Raw genomic sequence first — 24,766 nt, forward strand, 5'->3', positions numbered from 1 at the left:
ATTCTTCAAAGTAACCACCCTTTGCCTTGATGACAGATTTGCACACTCTTGGCATTCTCTCAACCAGCTTCACCTGAAATGCTTTTCCAACAGTCTTGAAGGAGTTCCCACATATGCTGAGCACTTGTTGGCTGCTTTTCCTTCACTCTGCAGTCCAACTCATCCCAAACCATCTCAATTGGGTTGAGGTTGGGTGATTGTGGAGGCCAGGTCATCTGATGGATCCCTCCATCACTCTCCTTCTTGGTCAAATAACCCTTACACAGCCTGGAGGTGTGTTGAGTCAATGTCCTGTTGAAAAAAAATGATAGTCCCACTAAGCACAAACTAGATTGGATGGCGTATCGCTGCAGAATGCTGTGGTAGCCATGCTGGTTAAGGGTATCTTCAATTCTAAAGAAATCACTGACAGTGTCACCAGCAAAGCACCCCCACACCATCACACCTCGCCCTCCATGGACATCATCGGTTAACCTGATCTGTGTCTCACAAAGACACAGTGGCTGGAACCAAAATCTCTACATTTTGTTTTTTTTTGCAGCAATTCGACCATGAAGGCCTGATTCATGCAGTCTCCTCCGAACAGTTGATACTGAGATGTGTCTGTTACTTGAACTCTGTGAAGCATTTGTTTGGGCTGTAATTTCTGAGGCTGGTAACTCTAATGAACTTATCCTCTTTAGCAGAGGTAACTCTGGGTCTTCCTTTCCTGTTGCGGTCCTCATGAGAGCCAGTTTCATCATAGTGCTTGATGGTTTTTGCGACTGAAACTTTCAAAGTTATTTACATTTTCCCGAATTGACTGACCTTCATGTCTTAAAGTAATGATAGACTGTCATTTCTCTTTGCTTATTTGAGCTGTTGTTGCCATAATATGGACTTGATCTTTCCCCAAATAGGGCTATCTTCTGTATACCACACCTACCTTGTCACAACACAACTGATTGGCTCAAACGCATCAAGGAAATAAATTCCACAAATTAACTTTTAACAAGGCACACCTGTTAATTGAAATGCATTCCAGGTGACTACCTCATGAAGCTTGTTGAGAGAATGCCAAGATTGTGCAAAGCTGTCATCAAGGGAAAGGGTGGCTACTTTGAAGAATCTCAAATATAAAACATATTTTGATTTGTTAAACACTGTTTTTGGTTACTACATTATTTCATATGTGTTATTTCATGGATTTGATGTCTTCACTAATATTTTACAATGTAGAAAATAGTAAAGATAAAGAAAAACCCTTGCATGACTAGGTGTGCCCAAAGTTTGGCTGGTACTGTAAGGAAATCAGTCAATTGAAATGAATAAATTAGGCCATCATTTATGGATTTCACACGACTGGACAGGGGTGCAGCAATGGGTGGGTCTGGGAGGGCATAGGCCCACCCACTTGGCAGCCAGGCCCACCTACTGGAGAGCCAGGCCCAGCCAAACATATTGAGTTTTTCCCCAGAAAAGGCTTTATCACAGACAGAAATACTCCCCAGCACCCCCCTCAGACAATCCTGCAGGCGAAGAAGCCGGATGTGGAGGTCTAGGGCTGACGTGGTTACATGTGGTCTGCGGTTGTGATGCCGGTTGTACATACTGCCAAATTCTCTAAAACAGCGTTGGAACCTTATTGTAGAAAAATGTATATTAAATTATCTGGCAACAGAAATAAGCTTTTTTATTTTAGCTCATGAAACATGGGACCAACACTTTACATATTGCATTCATATTTTTGTTCAGTGTAGTATGTACAGTACCTTCAGAAAGTATTCATACACCTTGACCTTTTCCACATTTAGTTGTGTTACAGGCCGAATTCAAAATGTATTAAATATATATTTTTCTCTCACCCATCTACACACAATAGCCCATAATGACAAAGTGAAAACATGCTTTTTATACATGTTTGCAAATGTATTGAAAATGAAACAGAGAAATATCTCATTTATGTAAGTAGGCCTATTCCCACCACTGAGTCAATACTTTGTAGAACCACCTTTGGCAGCGATTACAACTGTGAGTCTTTCTGGGTCAGTCTCTAAGAGCTTTCCACACCTAGATTGTGAAACATTTGCCCATTATTATTTTCTAAATTCTTCAAACTCTGTCAAATTGGTTGTTGATCATTGATAGACAACCATTTTTAGATGTTGCCATAGATTTTTAAGTAGATTTAAGTCAAAACTGTAATTCGGCCCTTCAGGAACATTCACTGTCGTCTTGGTAAGCAACTCCTGTCACAAGCATTGTTGTAAGAATCGGACCAAAATGCAGCGTGGTTTGGGTTCATCATCTTTATTACGTGAACCGGCAAAAAACAATAAAGAACAAAACGAACGTGAAGCTATGCAGTGCTGAAGGCAACTATATACAAACAAGATCCCACAACCAACAGGTGGGAAAAAGCTGCCTAAGTATGATCCCCAATCAGAGACAACGATAGACAGCTGCCTCTGATTGGGAACCATACCAGGCCAACCTAGAAATAAAGAAACTAGAATGCCCACCCTAGTCACACCCCGACCTAACCCAAAATAGAGAATAAAGGATCTCTAAGGTCAGGGCGTGACAACTTCAATGGCCTTGTGTTTTAGGTTAGTGTCCTGCTGAAAGGTGAATTCATGTCCCAGTGTCTGGTGGAAAACAGACTAAACCAGGTTTTCCTCTAGGATTTTGCCTGTGCTCAGCTCTATTCCATTTAAAAATAATAATACTTTAACCCCCTTTTCTCCCTAATTTTGTGGTATCCAATTGGTAGTTACAGTCTTGTCTCATCACTGCAACTCCCAAACGAACTCGGGAGAGGCAAAGGTCTTAGAGCCGTGCATCCTCCGAAAATACAACCCTGCTTCTTGACAAAATGCCCGCATAACCCAGGCAGTGTTTCCTCCATTGTGTCGGAGGAAACACTGTACACCTCGCAACCGTGTCAGCGAGCATTGCGCTCGGTCCGCCACAGGAGTCGCTTGAGCGCAATGGGACAAGAACATCCCTGCCGGCTAAACCCTCCCCTAACCCGGACGACACTGGGCCGATTGTGCGCTGCCCCATGAGTCTCCCGGTTGCGGCTGGCTGCAAGAGAGCCTGGAATCGAACCAGGCTCTCTAGTGGCACAGCTAGCACTGCGATGCAGTGCCTTAGACCACTGCACCACTTGTGAGGCCTCCATTTCTTTTTTAACATGAAAAACACCCTCGTCCTTAGCGATTACAAGCATACCCATAACATGATGCAGCCACCACTATAATTTAAAATATTGGGGGTGGTACTCATTAATGTGTTGTATTGGCTTTAACCCAAACATAACACTTTTTGTTCAGGACAAAAAGTGAAATGCTTTGCCACATTTTTTGCAGTATTACTTTACTGCCTTGATGCATGTTTTGGAATAGTTTTATACTATACAGGCTTCCTTCTTTTCACTCTGTTAATTATGTTAGTATTTTGTAGTTACTACAATGCTGTTGATCCATCCTCAGTTTTCTCCTATCACAGCCATTAAACTCTGTAACTGTTTTAAAGTCACCATTGGCCTCATTGTGAAATCTCAGAGCGGTTTCCTTCCTCTCCGACAACTGAGTTAGGAAGGACGTCTGTATCTTTGTAGAGACTGGGTGTATTGACACACAATTCAAAGCTTTATTAATAACTTCACCATGCTCAAAGGGATATTCAATGTCTGCTTTTTCATTTTTTTACCCATCTACCAATAGGTGCCCTACTGTTAAACTGACCCATCAAATATCTGACCAAGTCTTCATCACAGTTCCTTTTAAAATAATCATTTCATATCTAATCTGATTATCTAATAATCATTCTCTCCAAAACTCTTGAACGTGCCGTCCTTGGCCAGCTCTCCTGCTATCTCTCTCAGAATGACCTTCTTGATCCAAATCAGTCAGGTTTCAAGACTAGTCATTCAACTGAGACTGCTCTTCTCTGTGTCACGGAGGCGCTCCGCACTGCTAAAGCTAACTCTCTCTCCTCTGCTCTCATCCTTCTAGACCTATCGGCTGCCTTTGATACTGTGAACCATCAGATCCTCCTCTCCACCCTCTCCGAGCTGGGCATCTCCGGCGCGGCCCACGCTTGGATTGCGTCCTACCTGACAGGTCGCTCCTACCAGGTGGCGTGGCGAGAATCTGTCTCCGCACCACGTGCTCTCACCACTGGTGTCCCCCAGGGCTCTGTTCTAGGCCCTCTCCTATTCTCGCTATACACCAAGTCACTTGGCTCTGTCATATCCTCACATGGTCTCTCCTATCATTGCTATGCAGACGACACACAATTAATCTTCTCCTTTCCCCCATCTGATAACCAGGTGGTGAATCGCATCTCTGCATGTCTGGCAGACATATCAGTGTGGATGACGGATCACCACCTCAAGCTGAACCTCGGCAAGACGAAGCTGCTCTTCCTCCCGGGGAAGGACTGCCCGTTCCATGATCTCGCCATCACGGTTGACAAATCCATTGTGTCCTCCTCCCAGAGTGCTAAGAACCTTGGCGTGATCCTGGACAACACCCTGTCGTTCTCAACTAACATCAAGGCGGTGACCCGTTCCTGTAGGTTCATGCTCTACAACATTCGCAGAGTACGACCCTGCCTCACGCAGGAAGCGGCGCAGGTCCTAATCCAGGCACTTGTCATCTCCCGTCTGGATTACTGCAACTCGCTGTTGGCTGGGCTCCCTGCCTGTGCCATTAAACCCCTACAACTCATCCAGAACGCCGCAGCCCGTCTGGTGTTCAACTTTCCCAAGTTCTCTCACGTCACCCCGCTCCTCCGCTCTCTCCACTGGCTTCCAGTTGAAGCTCGCATCCGCTACAAGACCATGGTGCTTGCCTACGGAGCTGTGAGGGGAACGGCACCTCCGTACCTTCAAGCTCTGATCAGGCCCTACACCCAAACAAGGGCACTGCGTTCATCCACCTCTGGCCTGCTCGCCTCCCTACCTCTGAGGAAGTACAGTTCCCGCTCAGCCCAGTCAAAACTGTTCGCTGCTCTGGCACCCCAATGGTGGAACAAACTCCCTCACGACGCCAGGTCAGCGGAGTCAATCACCACCTTCCGGAGACACCTGAAACCCCACCTCTTTAAGGAATACCTAGGATAGGATAAAGTAATCTTTCTAACCCCCCCCCCCCTAAAAGATTTAGATTCACTATTGTAAAGTGGTTGTTCCACTGGATATCATAAGGTGAATGCACCAATTTGTAAGTCGCTCTGGATAAGAGCGTCTGCTAAATGACTTAAATGTAAATGTAAATATCTTCTACTACTCGATCCAATTATGTTTATGATTGTATTTCAACTACATTGTTGAAGATATTCATATGTTTGTATATACAGTAGGTTTGTGACACCACCCTGAGATGGTGCTTAAACTCAAGGTTAATCTGAGTTTGACCTCCCAGCAATCTCAATGCAACAGAAGCCCCTGTGGCTGAGTACCAGTAGAGACCATCAAGCGGGGCTACTGCCACGTGCACGCTACGACACTACACTACACACTGAAGAAGACACCATTACTTTGTTTTTGCCATTGACACCAACAAAGATCAACAGCAGGTCCAAGCATGCCTTGATCAAGGGAATGGCATTATCTATCAAGACGTTTCAGACCTGCCAACAATTACAACAGCACGTTGATGTGTTCATGTGTCAGTATTTGAGTATACATAATATTTTTGTGTGCCTCTATGCATGTGTGTGTGTGTGTGCGCGCGAGCATGTGTGTGTATCCCAACAGTCTCCTGTTTATCAGGGCCCTCCACACCTCTAAGCCGCTTCCATCACGCACATCCCATTAAGATGCTCTTGATGAAACAGTCCGTTTACACTTCAGACACAGCAAATTAACAAATTGTCAGCTTATAAAACAATAATAGAATTGTATGCGTTCCCTTATTCCCCTCACTGCTAATGTGATGCTGGAGAGTGGCCCTTTGCCTGCAAGGTTAATGGAATCCATATTTTCAATTTAAACCTTCCTTCTCTTTTTTTTTGCCAGAAAAGATGCACAAGTGGGTGTAATTAGTCTGTACTGTAACAAAAGAGCTTTCTGGACCAATGGAAACAGACCTGTATTCCACTATCATTTATCCTATCCCTCTCTCCCTCTCCAAGCTGCAGAAAAACAGCATGGAATTTCACTCTTGTTTCACAGTGGCGTGTGATCAGGGTGGATGAGAAATTGCGCCTTCTACAAACACTGTTCACATAGCAGTTTGGTACATCGAGACGGACAGAGGTGAGTGATTGGTGTGCAGAATCCCCGCTCCTGAACCAAGAGCAGTCAGGATTGATATGGACAAGCTGCTGAAAGATGCCTCTCTGCTGCTCCTCATAATGCATGCTGGACAGGAGTCTGGGAAGCTTTTCAATCACACGCCCTCTCCTGCTGTCTGTCATAAGGTTTATGGGTCCTAGGCTGAGGTAAATTGCTTCTTGCCGGTCAAATTTTAAGAGCCTCGTAAAAACCTGGACGTGCCTCAGTCACCCCCAGCCTCCTCTGCACCCCACGCTGCACAGATGTGACATATGTAAAGGTGAAACCTACACAACACACCCACACACACCTTGACTGGGCAGAAAATTGTTTTATTTTCATCTCCTCTCCCTCTTTCATGTTCTCTCTCTCTCTTCTCCTGTCCTCTTAACTGTGCCCATGTTTTCAGCAGGACGATTTCATGTTGAGAGAGCCAAGACTTCCTCTAATTTCAGATATAGAGAATGAAATGGAAATCTGTCCCACTGCTTCAAATGTCAAATGAAGCAAAGGCATGTCTTACAGAGAACCAATACTAATCCCGCAATGATGTGGAAAAGGAATAAACACGAAACACATTTTTAGAATATTTAGAATATTGATGAGATACACAACTATTTTCCTGCAATCATGGTTGGGGTTCTCCCAGGAGGTTGGCCCCCCCCAGATAGCATATGAACATGTCATAAATTAAAAAAATATATATATTACAGGAAATTAGCTTTAAAACTGCAACATTTGCTCTCTTCCTCGTGGCTAAATGTGTAATATAGCATGCCATTGACACCAACAAAGATCAACAGCAGGTCCAAGCATGCCTTGAGCAAGGGAATGGCATTATCTATCAAGAAGTTTACAAATCATTAAAATCCAGACGGAAAATATTTACACAAGAAGCCACCTAATATCACACAGTCAAACTCTTCAGTCATTTAGTAAAATCACAGCTTTAATCACAGCTATAAAACCACAGCTTTAAGAATTAGAATAATAGAATGGACATGAGCTGCCTTTTGATTACCTAAATGTCAGCCATTTTGGTCAGGGAGTGTTGTGTTGTGAAAAGATAGCGTAAAATAATGCATTTTAAGAATTTATCTGCACTGTAGGCCTACTATGTTTGTTAGCTAGCTAGCCAGATAGTTTTAGATAAATAATTCCATACATTTTTCTAACTGCCAATATTCCATTCAAACAATGCAGTCAATCTACAGCCATACATTGGCCCAATTCAGTTGATGATTGAACTTGCAATGCAACAGGTACTGATATTGAATCATATCACAGCTTCCTGTTTACAGATATTTACAGGCTATTTATACACAATATTTGTATAAAACCCGTATAAACTGTATTTATAATTCTAAGACAATATTTTAGGTTGACGGTAATTCGATTACACAATTTCTGATATATCACATGCCTTACTTTTTCATTCCTGCATAAGAAAAATCTGGATTATGCCTCTACTGCCATTAATTCCCATTAGACTGGTTTGGATTTTTCCCTGACCAATATGGATGCCATTTTCATTCCATTCGGGAATTTGAAGGTTAATGACATAGCCTCTCAAAATGTAATAGGATCTCTATGTATAAAACAGCACATTTATCTCTCTGACCCAGTTTTTCGGCCTGCGAATCTGCGCGATGCCACTGCATGGTCTGGTTTGTTTACAACTGTTTGGTTCATATGTAAAGTGCCTTCAGAAAGTATTCACACCCCTTGGTTTTTTCCACATTTAGTTGTGTTACAGACTGAATTTACAATGGTTTAAATAGAGATTGCAAATGGTTGCATCATGTTATGGGTATGCTTGTAATCATTAAGGACTGGGAGTTTTTCACAATCAAAACATTTACAGAATGGAGCTGAGCACAGACAAAATCCTACAGGAAAACCTGGTTCAGTCAGTCTGCTTTCCACCAGGCACTGGGCGATGAATTCACCTTTCAGCAGGACAATAACCTAAAACACAAGGCCAAATATACACTGGTGTTGCTTACCTAGAAGACAGTGAATTTTCAGTTTTGACTTAATCTACTTGAAAATCTATGGCAAGACCTGAAAATGGTTGTCTAGCAATGATCAACAACCCATTTGACAGAGCTTAAAGCATTTTGAAAAGAATAAATGGGCAAATGTTGCACAATCCAGGTGTAAAGCTCTTAGAGACTTACCCAGAAAGACTCAGCTGTAATTGCTGCCAAAGGTGCTTCTACTAAGTATTAGCTCAGGGGTGTGAATAGAGCTACTTACAGTATAGTATATAAATTAGTTATTTCTCTATTTGATTTTCAAAAAAATTGCTAAAACGAATATTTTTTTTTTCAATTTGTCATTATGGGGTATTGTGTGTAGAGAAACAAATCTATTTAATCCATTTTGAATTCAGGCTAACAACTAAATGTGGAAAAGGTCAAGGGGTATGAATACTTTCAGAAAAGACTGTACATACTACACCGAACAAAAATATAAATGCAATATGTAAAGTGTTGGTCCCATGTTTCATGAGCTGAAATAAAAAAAAAAGGTTATATTTTCCACACGCACAAAAAGCTTATTTCTCTCAAATCTTGTGCACAAATGTATTTTCTCTCTATTGGTGAGCATTTCTCCTTTACCAAGATAACCCATCCACCTGAAAGATGTGGCATATTAAGAAGCTGATTAAACAGCATGATCATTACACAGGTGCACCTTGTGCCGGGGCCATTTTTTTGTCCCCGCAATGAAAATGTGCAGTTTTGTCAGACAACACAATGCCACAGATGTCTCAAGTTTTGAGGGAGCATGCAATTGGCATGCTGACTGCAGGAATGTCAACCAGAGCTGTTGCCAGAGAATTTAATATTCAATTCTCTACCATAAGCCACCTCCAATGTCGTTTTAGATAATGTGGCAGTATGCCCAACCGGCCTCACACCACGTGTAACCAGACCACATGTAACTAGTAATAAGTCAAGGAGTATGAATACTTTCTGAAGGCACTGTATGTGTAGGAGTGGGAGTGTGTGAGGTGTGTGTGTGTGCTATGAATTGGTGACGCTCCATTCAAGTCAGTTTTATTACATCTAAATTGCATCTTTCCCTTTCAACCAACAATAAAAACAGACCAAAATCACCAGTGAGAAATTAATAATTGTACTGTAATAAATCAAATTAAATCTCAGTATTATGGTGAATACCACATAGGCCTATAACAGTGTAGTAGACAATTTTTTAAAAAGTGCTTATTCAAAGTAAATATCTGACATTTGATATTATATTCAACCTCCCCAAGAAATTATGTTACAACATTTGAAGTTACTTTGAGGATTTTCAGGCATGCTATTTGGAGGATGCTAGCAGGGGTCCTGTCACTCACATTGTTTTGCTCTGATAATGCTAATGCAATAATGTTGCTATGTGAAATGAAAAAATATATATGTGTAATATAGGTGAATTATACATTTAATAACATGACAATACACATATTACAACCATTAACGCTTTCTCAAAAACCAATGCAATGATGCCAAAGCACTTCAACATGTAGTCATAGGCCTACTGCTTTATATAAGAATTTTAATTACAGGCTTACAAATAATGTATTAAAATGAGTTTACCACCAACAGAATAAGATATTTCCTTTATATATGCATCCGGCATGGGTGCAACTAATCACAACAGATAAAGAGGCACAGGTCTTCCTCACGCGTTCCGTCTGTCATTCGACTATGTGAAGATGATGCACATCTCCGTTGATATTTCAGACAGCAAAAAAATAGGCGGAAAGACGACTCATAATAGACTAATGAGATTAACGGTTCTGTAACAAACATACAGAGAGATTTTGACGCACGTTATAACAAGTTATTGTCCAGGTTAATCTCCAATTTCTCAATTGCTCCATCTCTATTGGGACTACTGTTTATGGCTTGACTCAAATAACAACCCTTACAAGTTTAACACTTCTGTTGTCTGTTGTCAATCTAACAGGTACACTCACGCGGTCTCCATCACACCTTAACCGCACGCTCTTCCTGACTGAAATAAATCGTGCGAGTTAAAAGGGTATCCTTACCTGGCTCTTGTAACAGCCCTTTCGTTCTGTGCAAGCCAGACTGGTGCGTCGCTCCCCGCATATCTCCGCACAAACGCGGCCACTCTCTCCGCGCTTTGAAGTCAATTCTGCAGCAAAGACTCAAAGCAACGCGGGTCCGCAATGTTCAATAATACTTCTAAATCAAAAGGTGTTGGCACTTGGCGCGGACAGGACCCGAAGAGAATAATTTCAGTTTGTGGTAAAGTTTATTGGAATATTGTGTTGCATCTCACTCACCCTTACACAACATGTAGTACGAGTTTGCGAAGTAAATTAGTGGAGAAAAATATATTTGGGAGTGAGAGGAATAGAACGGGAAAAAGGGCTGGGCGCTTTTCAAAGAAAGAGCTGCTCTGAAGTGAGGGAGCATGGAGCTTGCTGCCTCATCGCTGTTCTGCACAAAGAAGATGCTACCAGCAGAGAACAGGGGGGGGGGGGGGGGGGGGGGGGGGGGGAGTGGTAAAGCATGTTCTCTAGGAATAAGGAGATGTGGAGAGCGAGAGGGAGAGGGGGAGAGAGAGGGAGAGAGAGCAGGAGAGAGAGGACAATTTGATTTGAAGATTGTGGGTCAGAAAATGTATTAAAAACAATGTAGATGAGACTGTAATGATGGTCTTAACCTCCAACATAGATCAGTACTTGGGGAGTAATTCAAGACAGTAAATAGGCTACATTAATTTCCAATCAGGAATCCCAGTGGTATTTATTCCCACAAAGGAATTTGTCATTGAAATAACAGAGTACGCTTACTACAAATGTTAATGAGTGGTCACCACACTATTTTATTTGAAACATGACTATCCTACTATTACTATTCTATGCTTTGAGCAGGTTATGCCTGAAGAGTAGCCTAGGTAGGCCAAGGTCTCATCACCTCAGCTATGACAGTAGCCAGTGCTGGAGCAAGCTGTGTCCTGTCAACAGCCGATGCTCCTGTGAAGTTTCATGCTGCCGCCCGGTCCAAAACTCAGTGGAGAACTGGGTTCCAGGAGGACATGCTGGCTTCCTGCTCTCCATCCTCTCCCACCTGGGTGACTTCCTGGTTCAACAGGGCTGCAGAGCTGGGACCCGGGCTGCTCAAAGATCAAAGGATACTGATCCATAGCTGCAGTTCTGTAGGAGTGTGAGAAAACTCCTGTTGTCTTGAGTCTAAATTTAAAAGCCCAATCTGGAGTGTTGGACACAATAGCACAGAGTCAACCAAACTCTGATCTATATGCAGGCTGGCATTTATGGTCATGAATCTTGCCCTGGAGGCAGCTCTGCAGAGTGGTCACTAGCTGGCACACTAGCTGGTTTTAAAACTAACCCTAAACCTTAACCCTAACCACACTACTAACATAATGTCTAACCTTACCTGAAATTAAGACCAAAAAGCTTATTTTTGTTTTCAGGAATTTGTTTGACATAGTCAATTTTGACTTTGCAGCTGGCCCATCTAGTGGAAATCTCTCAGTTTTGCCCCCAGGGCAATATTCATGACAATAAACGTCAACCTGCTTTCTATATTTACAATACTGGTCTGGATGGATTAGTCATCTTCTCACAGCATGGTGAGTTGGCCTATTTTAGGTCACATGGAATGTTTCTGAGACATGATTTATATATTTTAAAGAGAGCTGGTAAACTAGTGGTATGTCATTTTTCTATGGATCATACAATCTTGTGAAGGCAAGGCTCCTACTATGCCACGTCAGTTAAAATCAGTCAGCTTGGCGCGATGGTAACACATCTAGAAAGTAGAACAGCTTGACAACTGTCCACCTGTGCTTTGATATCTCAGTCATTTTAATGAGATCAAATATTATTCTCTCTAAGCCGTGAGAACATAAGATATCACAGGATGAGAATCAAGTTATTCATATTCACATGTTTGTTACAAGTGTAAATTTGATCTTCACAGGCTCTGCAATTTCATTCTTCCCGACTGTAAATATTCATACCCATACTGCGTAATTCCAACACCAACCACTGAGTTCCGTCTCCAGCAGAACTTTGATCAGGTAGACATAACTGGAAATCACCGGACAGACACTAAAAGACCCACCACAAGCAAATGCCTGAAGTATGAGAATAAATATTTTATGGAAATGGCAATTTAGCTTATTTCAAATGTTTGGGCTCACATTATATTGCGGCAACAGCCGTCGTTAAATTATGCCTGTGTGTGTGTGTATGGAAGCAGAGGGCCTGTGTAACAGGAGGGGAGGGAGAGGGGATTTGAGCTCTGATTGAGCCTGGCCGTTTGTCTTCCTGTCAGAGATTAAGCAAAGATTGGTTAACCTTTACAGGAAACTAAAAGGAAAATAGACAGGCAGAGAACGAGGAAAAAACACAAGACAGGTGAAGAAGAAAAAAAAGCCAAGCAAGAGGAGTAAATGTGACTGGTAGGAGTAAATACAGTAAGGCTCATCGCCTCTACTGTGTGATGGACTTCTGTAGGGCCTCAGCTGTTTCATCATGGGCCCACTGGGTCCTCATTTACAGCGGTCCCTGAGGACACTACACTATACTGCACTATACACACACACAATATATCAGAGAGTAGGCCTGCTATTACTGTTGATTTGGAGGAAATATATCTGAGAGCCGGGCATGCATTTCATACCTAGAACCTATCTGAGCCATATTGCAGGTTATCATCTAATCTTGGGTATATTGTGAAAATTGGTTTGGGGAAAACGAAGTAATATACGTAGTGTACAGATATCAGACATTCACAAATGTCTATAAAGCCAATAAGAACATGACCATGTCCATGTTACAGTGTTTCACATATAAGTAATGCCCTCAGCTACAGTATCATTTATCTGAATTAACAGAGACCCTCCTGTGTTGACAGTGGATGTCAACGATTAAAGTGCTTGGATGTTCAGCACCAAAGACATTCAAATAGAGGAGAAATTGAATTTAGTGAGGCCTACTATGTACTGCTGGAGTTATCAAGATGATATGGTAAGGGACACATTTTCTGTCCATCAAAAAAGCCCTCACAATGTGCGATCTCGTGTGAAACAACTATATGGCATTGTCCGACCACGATAATGTGCCCCTGCATGGATAAGAGCAAAGGTAGCATAGCCACTTCACCACAATATTCCAATTGCATTTTACAGCGATTAAAAGAGCCCAGGGGAGACCAAAATGTCCATGTTAACATTCATTGCTAACTAAAAGTGAACACAAATCTAAATGCTTTAACTTACTGTCTTTCATTGTATGTGTCAGGATGCCTCGTAGCCTCGTATTACCAGACTGATGAAAGGTGAATTGGTATCCCAGTATCTGCTGGAGCGCAGATTGAACCAGGTTTTCTACTAGAATGTTGCTTGTGCTTAGCTCTACTCTATTTTTTTAATTCTAAAAACTCCCTAGTCCTTGCCGATAACAAGCATATCCATAACATGATACCGTCACCACGATCAAAGGGATATTCAATGTCTGCTTTTTTAAATGTTTACCCATCTACCAATAGGTGCCCTTCTTTGCGAGGCATTGGAAAACCTCCCTGGTCTTTGTGGTTGAATCTGACCTTACAGATAATTGTATATGTTGGGTATCTAGATGAGGAAGTCATAAAAAAAAAAACACTGTGCCGAGGTGCGAGGTATTTGAGGTAGATACGTATGTGGGTACTTACACTGATTCGGTGTCTGTTGAGAAGAGTAAATTGGTACAACATGTTTTTGTTTTCACCTAATTTCGTAACAGGGTGCCAAATAAACTAACAGGGTTGACCGTAATAGGGTTGACTGTAACAGGGTTGGTCATTTCATAAAAACAATCTGCCATAAATCCCCTCTTGACAGGGGGAATGGAAGCTTGTTGTGTGCAATACGGAGTGGCAATTGAATGCCAGCGTCACAATTTTTTATTTATTGCAAAAACATTTCTAGGCTGTCTATCTATGGGTAACAGGGTTGACGCGTTTTGCTCAACCCACTCAGTTTTCTCTCACAGAACACAAGAAAATGGACAAAAATCATCTGCTTTTACACTATGATTTGAGTATTAGATGTTCAATGTTTCTTTTGAAAAAAATATTTAAAAAGCAATAGTTTCACTATATTAAAATGAGAGTTCAGGTCACGTAACAGGGTTGACCTTAGAATGTGGGACAGACTAATAATAATAATCTTCAGAAATGACTATGTCAAAGCAACAAAATAACTAGGGCTTTACATTGATGGTGAAACCTGGTGTAATAGGATTCACCTTTCTTCCATATTGTCCTTTTTCGTGATTGATGTCTCGTCTGAGGTTGTAACTGGCTTTCTTGTATGCATTCATGTCTGTCCCGTTCCTTGTAACATGTTGACTAGACCAGTCACACACGTGTCCGCGTGCTCCCTTGCGCGCATGTTGATTTTGTCCATCCACACCAGACGTGATCATGAAACACAGATTAAAATATCACTCCTTGAAATGGGCAGCTCTAGCCTTTAGCTCGGTGCAGATGTTGCCTGTAATCCATGGCTTCTGGTTTGGATATGTATGTATGGTCCCTGTAGGGACGACGTTGTCGATGCACTTATTGATGAAGCCGGTGACTGAGGTGGTATACGCCTCAATGCCATTGGATGAATCCCGGAACATATTCCAGTCTGTCTTAGCAAAACAGTCATGTACCGTAGCATCCGCGTCATATGACCACTTCCGTATTGAGTGAGTCACTCGTACTTCCTGCTTTAGGCTGACTAGTCTCCCAGTCCCTGCCGCAGAAAACATCCCCACAGCATGATGCTGCCACCACCATGCTTCACAGTAGGGATGGTGCCAGGTTTCCTCCAAACCTGACGCTTGGCATTCAGGCCAAAGAGTTTAATCTTGGTTTCATCAGACTAGAGAATCTTGTTAGGTGCCTTTTGGCAGACTCCAAGCGCGCTGTCACGTGCCTTTTACTGAGGAGTGTCTTCCGTCTGGTCACTCTACCATAAAGGCCTGTGGTAAATTCAATTGATTGGACATGATTTGGAAAGGCACACACCTGTCTATATAAGGTCCCACAGTGCATGTCAGAGCTACAAGTGGGGAAGGGTACCAAAACATTTCTGCAGCATTGAAGGTCCTCAAGAACACAGTGGCCTCCATCATTTTTAATGGAAACATTTTGGAGCTACCAAGACTCTTCCTAGAGCTCGTAACGCGTAAAATCACGTAACGCGTAATATTCGTCTGTCCTCAGTTGCAATACTCACTACTGAGTTCTAAATTGCCTCTGGAAGTAATGTCAGCACAATAACTGTTCGTCGGGAGATTCATGAAATGGGTTTCCATGGCCCAGCAGTCGCACACAAGCCTAAGATCACCATGCGCAATGCCACTTGTCGGCTTGAGTTGTGTAAAGCTCGCCGCCATTGGACTCTGGAGCAGTGGAAGTGCATTCTGTGGATTGATGAATCACGCTTCATCATCTGGCAGTCCAACTGATGCCAGGCGAAGGCTACCTTCCCTAAATGCATAGTGCCAACTGTAAAGTTTGGTGGAATAGGAATAATGGTCTGGGGCTGTTTTTCATTGTTTGGGCTAGGTCCCTTAATTCCAGTGAATGGAAATCTTAACGCTACAGCTTACAATGAAACAAAGCGAAGTCCATACAGAAATAGTTTGTCGAGATCGGTGTGGAAGAACATGACTGGCCTGCACAGAGCCCTGACCTCAACCCCATCAAACACCTTTGGGATGAATTTAAACGCCGACTGCGAGCCAGGCCTAATTGTCCAACATCAGTGCCCGACCTCACTAATGCTCTTGTGGCTGAATGGAAGAAAGTCCACGCAGCAATGTTCCAACATCTAATGGAAAGGCTTCCACAGAAGAGTGGAGTCTGTTATAGCAGTAAAGGGTGGACCAACTCCATATTAATGCCCATGATTTTGGAATGAGATGTTCGACGAGCAGGTGTCAACATTCTTTTGGTCATACACTGAACAAAAATATGAATGCAACATGTAAAGTTTTGGTCCCATGTTTCATGAGCTGAAATAAAAGATCCCAGAAATGTCCCATACACACAAGATTTCTCTCAAATTGTGAGCACAAATTTGTTTACATCCTGTTAGTGAGGATTTTTCCTTTGCTATTTGACAGGTGTGGCATATCAAGAAGCTGATTAAACAGCATAATCATTACACAGGTGCACCTTGTGCTGGGGACAAAGGCCACTGTAAAATGTCCACTAAAATGTCCACTAAAAGGCCACTGTAAAATGTCTTATGTTTTGATGGAGTGAGCAATTGGCATGCTGACTGCAGGAATTTCCACCAGAGCTGTTGCCAGAGAAAGTCATGTTAATTTCTCTACCATAAGCCATCTCTGTCAATGCTGGGAGAGTAAGAAAATCAAATCGGGAGCACCAAGAGCAAGCCTGCGCCAATTATATCAGTGATAAACTCAGTGCTCCCCCCCCCCCCCCCCGCTCCCACTTCCATACCTCAAAGAGCCAGGCATGCAAATGGCAATTAACATACATCTAGATGCCAGTTCACTCGCCCCTAGCGCTGCCTCATTTTGCATTCATCTAATTAAACTTAAAACTTAACAGACACCTCCCGTTTGGCCTACTAAGTAGCCACGGGCTGTCTGTAGAACTGCATGAACAATCACTACTCTTGGCCATGTCCTGCTACCACACCACAAGCCACCCTCTTAACTCTCTGAGCACACATTAAATTCCTTTCTGAGAAGCCAAAGTCAAGTATCTAGTAGTGAGTTGAATAATGTTAAGTTAGATGCACTACATTTCCAGCTCCATAGTTCTGGATAATCTGGTGCAATTTAAAAAAGTTTCTAGATAACAATAATGTACCATATACTGTTTTTCAACAACAGTAAACATAGTTTAATTAAGCGTAATGTGAGGATATATTAGTATAGTAATTCAAACTTTGATTGAATTTAAGGTAGCAGCATTCATTTTATAACAACAGATCCTTGATTTTGCACTAGAGCTAATAGGTGGAATCAGATTTGGTTATATCCATGAAGGGAACAAGGGAATTGGTTTTAATCAAACACTCTCCTTTGAGTAAAGAAGAAAATAGAGTGTCACTTCATGGTATCATCATTTATGCCCTCATTTATCATGTATTCCATTCATATCCATCATTCATCTTTTCGTGTTAACTGATTCTCGTGCGGGACCGCAGACTATTAAAAAGAACAGAAACACCAAGGTTCTCCTACCCTATTTTCCCTGAACAAGTATTCGATTCCTCTCAACGCCACAAGTAAGACTGTATCACAATGTAGACGGTTCTGTTACGAACGGTCGTACATCCAGTATAGCACTGAATGTCTTAACATGGCACCTGCCCTTCAGTCAACCTCAGACCAATGTGGGGTCATCACACCGCTCCCTATATAATAGCTATCTTGGTCATTATGAGCTTTAGGCTAACACAGAGAGACACAGGAACCATGTGACTCATCGGCTTTCCCATTCCTTCCACATGTTTTCTGTTTGAGGGGAGCCTCAGCCTTCACACAGTAGCGTAGCTCCCAGCATCTTTGTCACATCACGCTGCCACTGAACCCCCCCAACTCCTTCCCAAGAGTGATTAATCTTCTAACACTAATTAGATACTTGCTAATTAGCATCTGACATATGAGGGGAGGAAGGGAAACATTTGCATGACGGTACGGTTGGCTGTACCAGCCCAGACCCTGCCAAAGTGCTGTCACAGCTCCGACAGTGGAAAGATTTGGAGCTCTGGAACAGTAAATCCCAATCAGAACTCTGATACAAAGCCTGTTAGCTACATCTTCTCTGTGATGGGAAGTCATTATACAGTGCATGAACACAGAACAAGAAGTCGTATATGTTTCATTTATCCCTTTGTATTCATAAAAAGTATACATGTAAGAAACTTTAAACAGATACAGCTACTGCACACAAAATACATTGTGTGTAGCAGAAATAACATGAGACATCAAATAACATTTTATTGGTCACATACGCATGGTTAGCAGATGTTATTGCGAGTGTAGCGAAATGCTTGTTCCTCTAGTTCCAACAGTGCAGCAATATCAACAAGTAATCTAACAATTCCAAAACAAATACCTAATACACACAAATCTAAGTTTGTGTGTAAGAATATGTACATATAAATATATGGATGAGCAATGACTGAGCTGCATAGGCAAGATGCAATAGATGGTATAAATTACAGTATATACATATAGGATGAGTAATGCAAGATATGTAAACATCAGTGACTAGTGATTCATTTGTTAGAGTGGCCAATGATTTCAAGTCTGTATGTAGGCAGCAGCCTCTCTGTGTTAGTGATGACTGTTAAACAATCGGATGGCCTTGAGATAGAAGCTGTTTTTCAGTCTCTCGGTCCCAGCTTTGATGAACCTGTACTGACCTCACATTCTGGATGGTACCAGGGTGAACAGGCAGTGGCTCGGGTGGTTGTTGTCCTTGATGATCTTTTTGGCCTTCCTGTGACATCGGGTGCTGTAGGTGTCCCAGAGGGCAGGTAGTTTGCCCCAGGCAATGCGTTGTACAGACCGCACCACCCTCTGGAGAGCCCTGCGGTTGTGGGCGGTGCAGTTGCCGTACCAGGCGGTGATACAGCCCGACAGGATGCTCTCGATTGTGCATCTGTAAAAGTTTGTGAGGGTTTTAGGTGACAAGCCATATTTCTTCAGCCTCCTGTGTGGGTGGACCATTTCAGTTTGTCTGTGATGTGTACGCAGCGGAATTCAAAACTTTACACCTTCTCCACTGCTGTCCCGTCGATGTGGATAGGGAGATGCTCCCTCTGCTGTTTCCTGAAGTCCACGATCATCTCCTTTGTTTTGTTGACGTTGAGTGAGAGGTTGTTTTCCTGACACCACACTCCGAGTGCCCTCACCTCCTACCTATAGGCTGTCGTTGTTGGTGATCAAGCCTACTACTGTTGTGTCGTCTGCAAACTTGATGATCAAGTTGGAGGCGTGCATGGCCACGCAGTCATGGGTGAGCAGAGAGTACAGGAGGGGGCTGAGCACGCACCCTTGTGGGGCCCCAGTGTTGAAGATCAGCGTAGTGGAGATGTTGTTTCCTACCTTTACCACCTGGGGTGGCACGTCAGGACGTCCAGGACCAAATCGCACAGGGCGTGGGTTGAGACCCAAGGCCTCAAGCTTAATAATGAGCTTGGAGGGTACTATTGTGTTGAATGCTGAGCTGTAGTCAATGAACAGCATTCTGTTCTGGTTTTGGGTTATATATTAATGTTATAGTGCATAAAGTGTATAATCTACAGCATGAATTGTATAATCTAACCCCTCTCCCCCTTTTGAAGGCCTTCGGATCAATCCCCCCCAACCCATATATATATTTGTTTGTACAGATGAACGTGGTACCTTCAAGTGTTTGGAAATTGTTCCCAAGAATGAACCAGACTTGTGGAGGTCGACACTTTTTTTGAAGGCAGGCCTCGAAATACATCCACATATACACCTCCAATTGACTCAGATGATGTCAATTAGCCTATCAGCTTCTAAAGCCATGACATAATTTTCTGGAATTTTCCAAGCTGTTTAACTTAGTGTTTGTAAACTTTTGACCCACTGCAATTGTGATACAGTGAATTATAAGTGAAATAATCTGTCTGTAAACAATTGTTGGAATAATTACTTGTGTCATGCGCAAAGTAGATGTCCTAACCGACTTGCCAAAACTATAGTTTGTTAACAAGAAATTTGTGGAGAGGTTGAAAAACAAGTTTTAATGACTCCAACCTAAGTGTATGTAAACTTCCGACTTCAACTGTATATATAGTTTTATTTTTGGGGGGAAATTGATCCAAGCAGTTTCAACTTCCTGTTGCGAGTTAGAATAGTAAAATACACACAAAGTGCAATTTCAAAATTTGGTTGTGCATCAGCAGTTTTTCTCTTGATATGTCAGTCACTGATAGTCAATGTCAGCTAACATGTCAGCTAACATTTTTTAGATTGCACAGTTAGTTCAGCGGCCAGCTATCTAAACTTGCTATCATCGTCGAATTGGGGGGTGTATGGATGTGGGTACGCAGACCCGTGAGCAGCTGCGGCCCCCCGTGATGAGTTCAGATTTTTAGTGGCCCGCACCCCATCAAAGTTTCCCATCCCTGATCTACAGTATTCCATAAAGTAACTTCAGGTCATGTTTGCTCTCACCAGTGGCGTAGGAGTGACTTTAACATTGGGAGGGGACACATTTTGCTACGGAGGTCAGGATTTTGGGGGTAAAATTTGAGTATACCCACTTCTCCAGGCACCTCTACACCAATGGCTAATAGCCAGGAGAAAGCTTATAGTTGCTCAGGTTCGTTCTAACATATCAAAGTTTATTCACATACACTTTTTACTTAAACTTCCTTTGTTGTTGCCAACAACAATTACTTTACCCAGTGCGGTGAGTAATGACGGTGGTACTGCACAGTGCTTTTTCCTCACTCACACACTGCCATACACTTTGTAACAACCGATAGTGAGAACGAAGCAGTCAGTGGGGGATGTGACTAACGTTCCAGCAGCGGGGTCTTTTCAAAATAAATGTCCCTCAATAAATCAGGCGACTTGTTTTTAAAAATGTAATTCTCAAAGATTTTGTAATTTTTTTTGTTATTGGGGGGGGGGAGGGGGACAACAACATTTTACCTGCTTCTGACATTGAGGGGGGCATGTACCCCCTGTCCCCTCCTCCTTACTCTTGATGACAATGATAGGATGACTCTTCTTTGTTTTACATTGCAACAAGCAGGAAATAAATATGATTGCATTTTAGTAGCCCAAACCCTAAATTCTTGCTCAGATACGATTAAGACAATCATTATTCACACTAATTTAAATATGACCACAAGGTCTTATCTTTATTTCAAATTGACAAATGTCCTTGTCTCTACCCCCTTCCAGGTGTTGCCCATCTTCCCCATTATCCTCAGTGTATTTATACCTGTGTTCTCTGTTTGTTTATTTGGGCAAGCCTACCATCGTTATTCCCCTTGCTCTTGTCTTTTTCTAGTTTCTGTTTTCTAGTTTTCCCAGTTTTGACCCTTCTGCCTGCCCTAACCCTGAGCATCTGCCTGCCCTTGACCTGTCGTTTTGCCTGCCCCCTGTTCTAGTAATAAACTTTTTTACTTCGACACTGTCTGCATCTGGGTCTTCTCCTGAAACATGATAGTCCTATTGCAATATCTCCAAGTCTCAGGTTCCTGTCAGATAGGGACCCACCGCAACATTCTACAACCTCTTATTGGAATTGTAGCAAAGAAAATCGGTGACAGACTTTACCTGTGGTATTGACAAAGGCATTGACAATACTGTGGTATTGATTAGCTACCAGTAATATTCCACTGAAAAGCAATTATCGCTTCAGGGTCAGGGTTAGTGTCAATAACGCAATAATAAATACATTACAAAGAGATTAATAACCTGCTTGCAAAAGAGCACGAAACAAACTCGTCATTATCTTCCCTCACATCTATTCAAACTGCAATCAAAAGCAAGCCATTGAATATGGAAGAGCTTACTTCATGGAACAGATTGGTTTAGCTACACCTTCAAAGGAAAATGGGTGCATGGTAGCGTCAAAGTGCCCTGTGGCAGAGAGACAGAATGAAAGAGAAATGGCTAGAGGGAATGGAGTGCGAGGGAGAGAGAGAGGAAAGGGACTTCTAAGGATGGATGACATGCCATCTGCAAACTCCTAACAAGAGGGCCAGTGTGACAAGCTGTTCGTCACACAACTCAGGAGATTTAGCATGGTGAACATGTGCCCATTTCACAAGCCCATACTGAACTGCAAATTATATTCATCTCATCATTCAAATGTGTCTCCTCCAATGGGTAGTGTACTACATTAGGAATGGACTGCTGACCAACTACCACAGAAGGCTAAAGAGCTGGATGATTAAAGCAATATGGCTGTAACATTTGAGATCAGGATCAAACCCCTGAAATCGCACAATACATGGGCTTTTAAGTCACATTTCACTCACAGTGATGACTCTGTTACTCTGTTACGCATATTGATGAAATGAGCTACGAATATGGCAGCACTGAGAATGTGGCAGCTATTCCAGTTACAGCTATTCAGTGAAAACATTTCTTGTTAGTTACAAGGAAACTTTGGTGTTGTATGTGGGTTTTGCTTGCGCAGTAGCGGTGCGTGGGTAAAGTCACTGGGGAAGAAAAGTCAGGGAAAAAAGCCATATTCAAAACCTACACTACAGCTCAAAATTTTTAGAACTAACACTCATTCAAGGGTTTTTCTTTATTTGTACTATTTTCTACACTTCCTCCATCCAAGCTTTACAGTGGGAAATACGCAATGCGGAGCTCATCCGTTCACCCATACTGTGTCTCACAAAGACACAGCGGTTGGAACCAAAAATCTAAAATTTGGACTCCAGACCAAAGGACAAATTTCCACCGTCCATTGTTTCTTGGCCCAAGCTGTCACGCCCTGACCATAGATTGCTTTGTATGTTTCTATGTTTTGTTTGGTCAGTGTGTGGTGTGATGTGGGTGGGCATTCTATGTTGTATGTCTAGGTTGTCTATTTCTGTGTTTGGCCTAGTATGGTTCCCAATCAGAGGCAGGTGTCAGTCGTTGTCTCTGATTGGGAGACATATTTAGGTAGCCTGCTTTCCTTTGGGTTTTGTGGGTGGTTGTATCCTGTGTTAGTGTTTCACCATACCGGACTGTTTCGGGTTGTTTGTTTTGTACTTTTGTTATTTCATTCAGTGTTCGTTTTGATTTATTAAATATATCATTATGGACACTTACCACGCTGCGTATTGTTCCGATCCTTGCTACTCCTCCTCAGACGAGGAGGACGAAACCCGTTACACAAGCAAGTGACTCCTTCTTGTTGGTGTCTTTTAGTAGTGGTTTCTTTGCAGCAATTCAACCATGAATGCCTGATTCACTCAGTCTCCTCTGAACAGTTGATGTTGAGATGTGTCTGTTACTTGAACTCTGTGAACCATTTATTTGGGCTGCAATTTCTGAGGCTGGTAACTCTAATGAACTTATCCTCTGCAGCAGAGATAACTCTGGGTCTATTCCTGTGGTAGTCCTCATGAGAGCCAGTTTCATCATAGCACTTGATGGTTTTTGTGACTGCACTTGAACAAACTTTCAAAGTTCTTGAAAATTTCCGTATTGACTGACCATGTCTTAAAGTAATAATGGACTGTCATTTCTCTTTGCTTATTTTAGCTGCTCTTGCCATAATATGGACTTGTTACTTTACCAAATAAGGCTAACGCCTGTATACCCCCTACCTTGTCACAACACAACACAACTGATCAAACGCATCAAGGAAAGAAATTCCACAAATGTACTTTTAAGAAGGCACACCTGTTCATTGAAATGCATTCCAGGTGACTACCTCATGAAGCTGGTTGAGAGAATGCCAAGAGATTGCAAAGCTGTCATCAATGCAAAGGGTCGCTATTTGAAGAATTTGTTTAACACTTTTTTTTGGTTACTACATGATTTCGTTATTTCATAGTGTTGAAGTGTTCACTTTTATACTGCTATATAGAAAATAGTACAAATAAAGAAACACCCTTGAATGAGTAGCTGTTCTAAAACCTTTGACCGGTACTGTATGTGTTGTGATAATTGAGTTGTTTGCTCATTAGTTTATATGCCTTGTGTCTTCCTAAGGCTGAGACAATAAGACACAGTGGCAGAATAAATTCAACCACACCTATGTTTCATCACAAAACTGGAGAGCAACATCTGTCCAGTGACATCGACAAAGCATATTGCATGTAACAAACAGTTACATGACCTACAGAATGGTCTACAAGTTAATGTTACTGAAATGTTCCATCTACTAAACAAACTATTGATTTAGAACCATGGAGTTAGGCTACCGCAAGTCGCAAAGAAAACAGAAGCTGCCTCCACTATACCAATCAAATAAAAATTGTATTTGTCACATGCGCTGAATACAACACCTTACAGTGAAATGCTTACTTACAAGCCCTTAACCAGCAACACAGTTAACAAGAAAAAATACATAGAAGAAGAAATACTAAAATGTAAACAAAAGTGTAAAGAAAGTACTTACTAAAGTAAAAAAGAGAGTAGCAGCAGCGTAAAAAAGGGGGTGGGGAGAGGGGGGCCAGGGCAAATAGTCCAGGTAGCCATTTGATTAGCTGCTCAGGAGTCTTATGGCTTGTGGGTAGAAGCTGTTAAGAAGCCTTTTGGACCTAGACTTGGCGCTCCGGTACCGCTTGCCGTGCGGTAGCAGAGAGAACATGTCTAGGGTGGCTGGAGTTTTTTGGGCCTTCCTCTGACTGACTGGTATAGAGGTCCTGGATAGCAGGAAGCTTGGCGCCAGTAATGTATTGGGCTGTATGCACTACCCTCTGTAGTGCCTTGCGGTCGGAGGTCGAGCAGTTGCCATACCTGGCAGT

General features: G+C 42.3%; 1 protein-coding gene across 3 annotated transcripts in view; it reads right to left on the minus strand.

The window, feature by feature from the left end:
* LOC129821964 (teneurin-2-like) overlaps positions 1-24,766 on the minus strand; it is a 263,621-nt gene that overhangs the window by 114,541 nt on the left and 124,314 nt on the right. Inside the window, exon 1 of one of the 3 annotated variants that reach the window (XM_055879767.1) lies at positions 10,332-10,725. The exons of the other annotated variants lie outside the window; for them this stretch is intronic. Within the exon in view, the coding sequence (XP_055735742.1) occupies positions 10,332-10,392 (61 nt within the window). The 5' untranslated portion in view covers positions 10,393-10,725. Of the gene's footprint in view, positions 1-10,331; positions 10,726-24,766 lie in introns of those variants that run through there. 3 annotated transcript variants of the gene reach the window in all.

The sequence above is a fragment of the Salvelinus fontinalis genome, chromosome 2 (assembly GCF_029448725.1).
Source record: "Salvelinus fontinalis isolate EN_2023a chromosome 2, ASM2944872v1, whole genome shotgun sequence".
Classification (NCBI taxonomy): Eukaryota; Metazoa; Chordata; class Actinopteri; order Salmoniformes; family Salmonidae; genus Salvelinus; species Salvelinus fontinalis.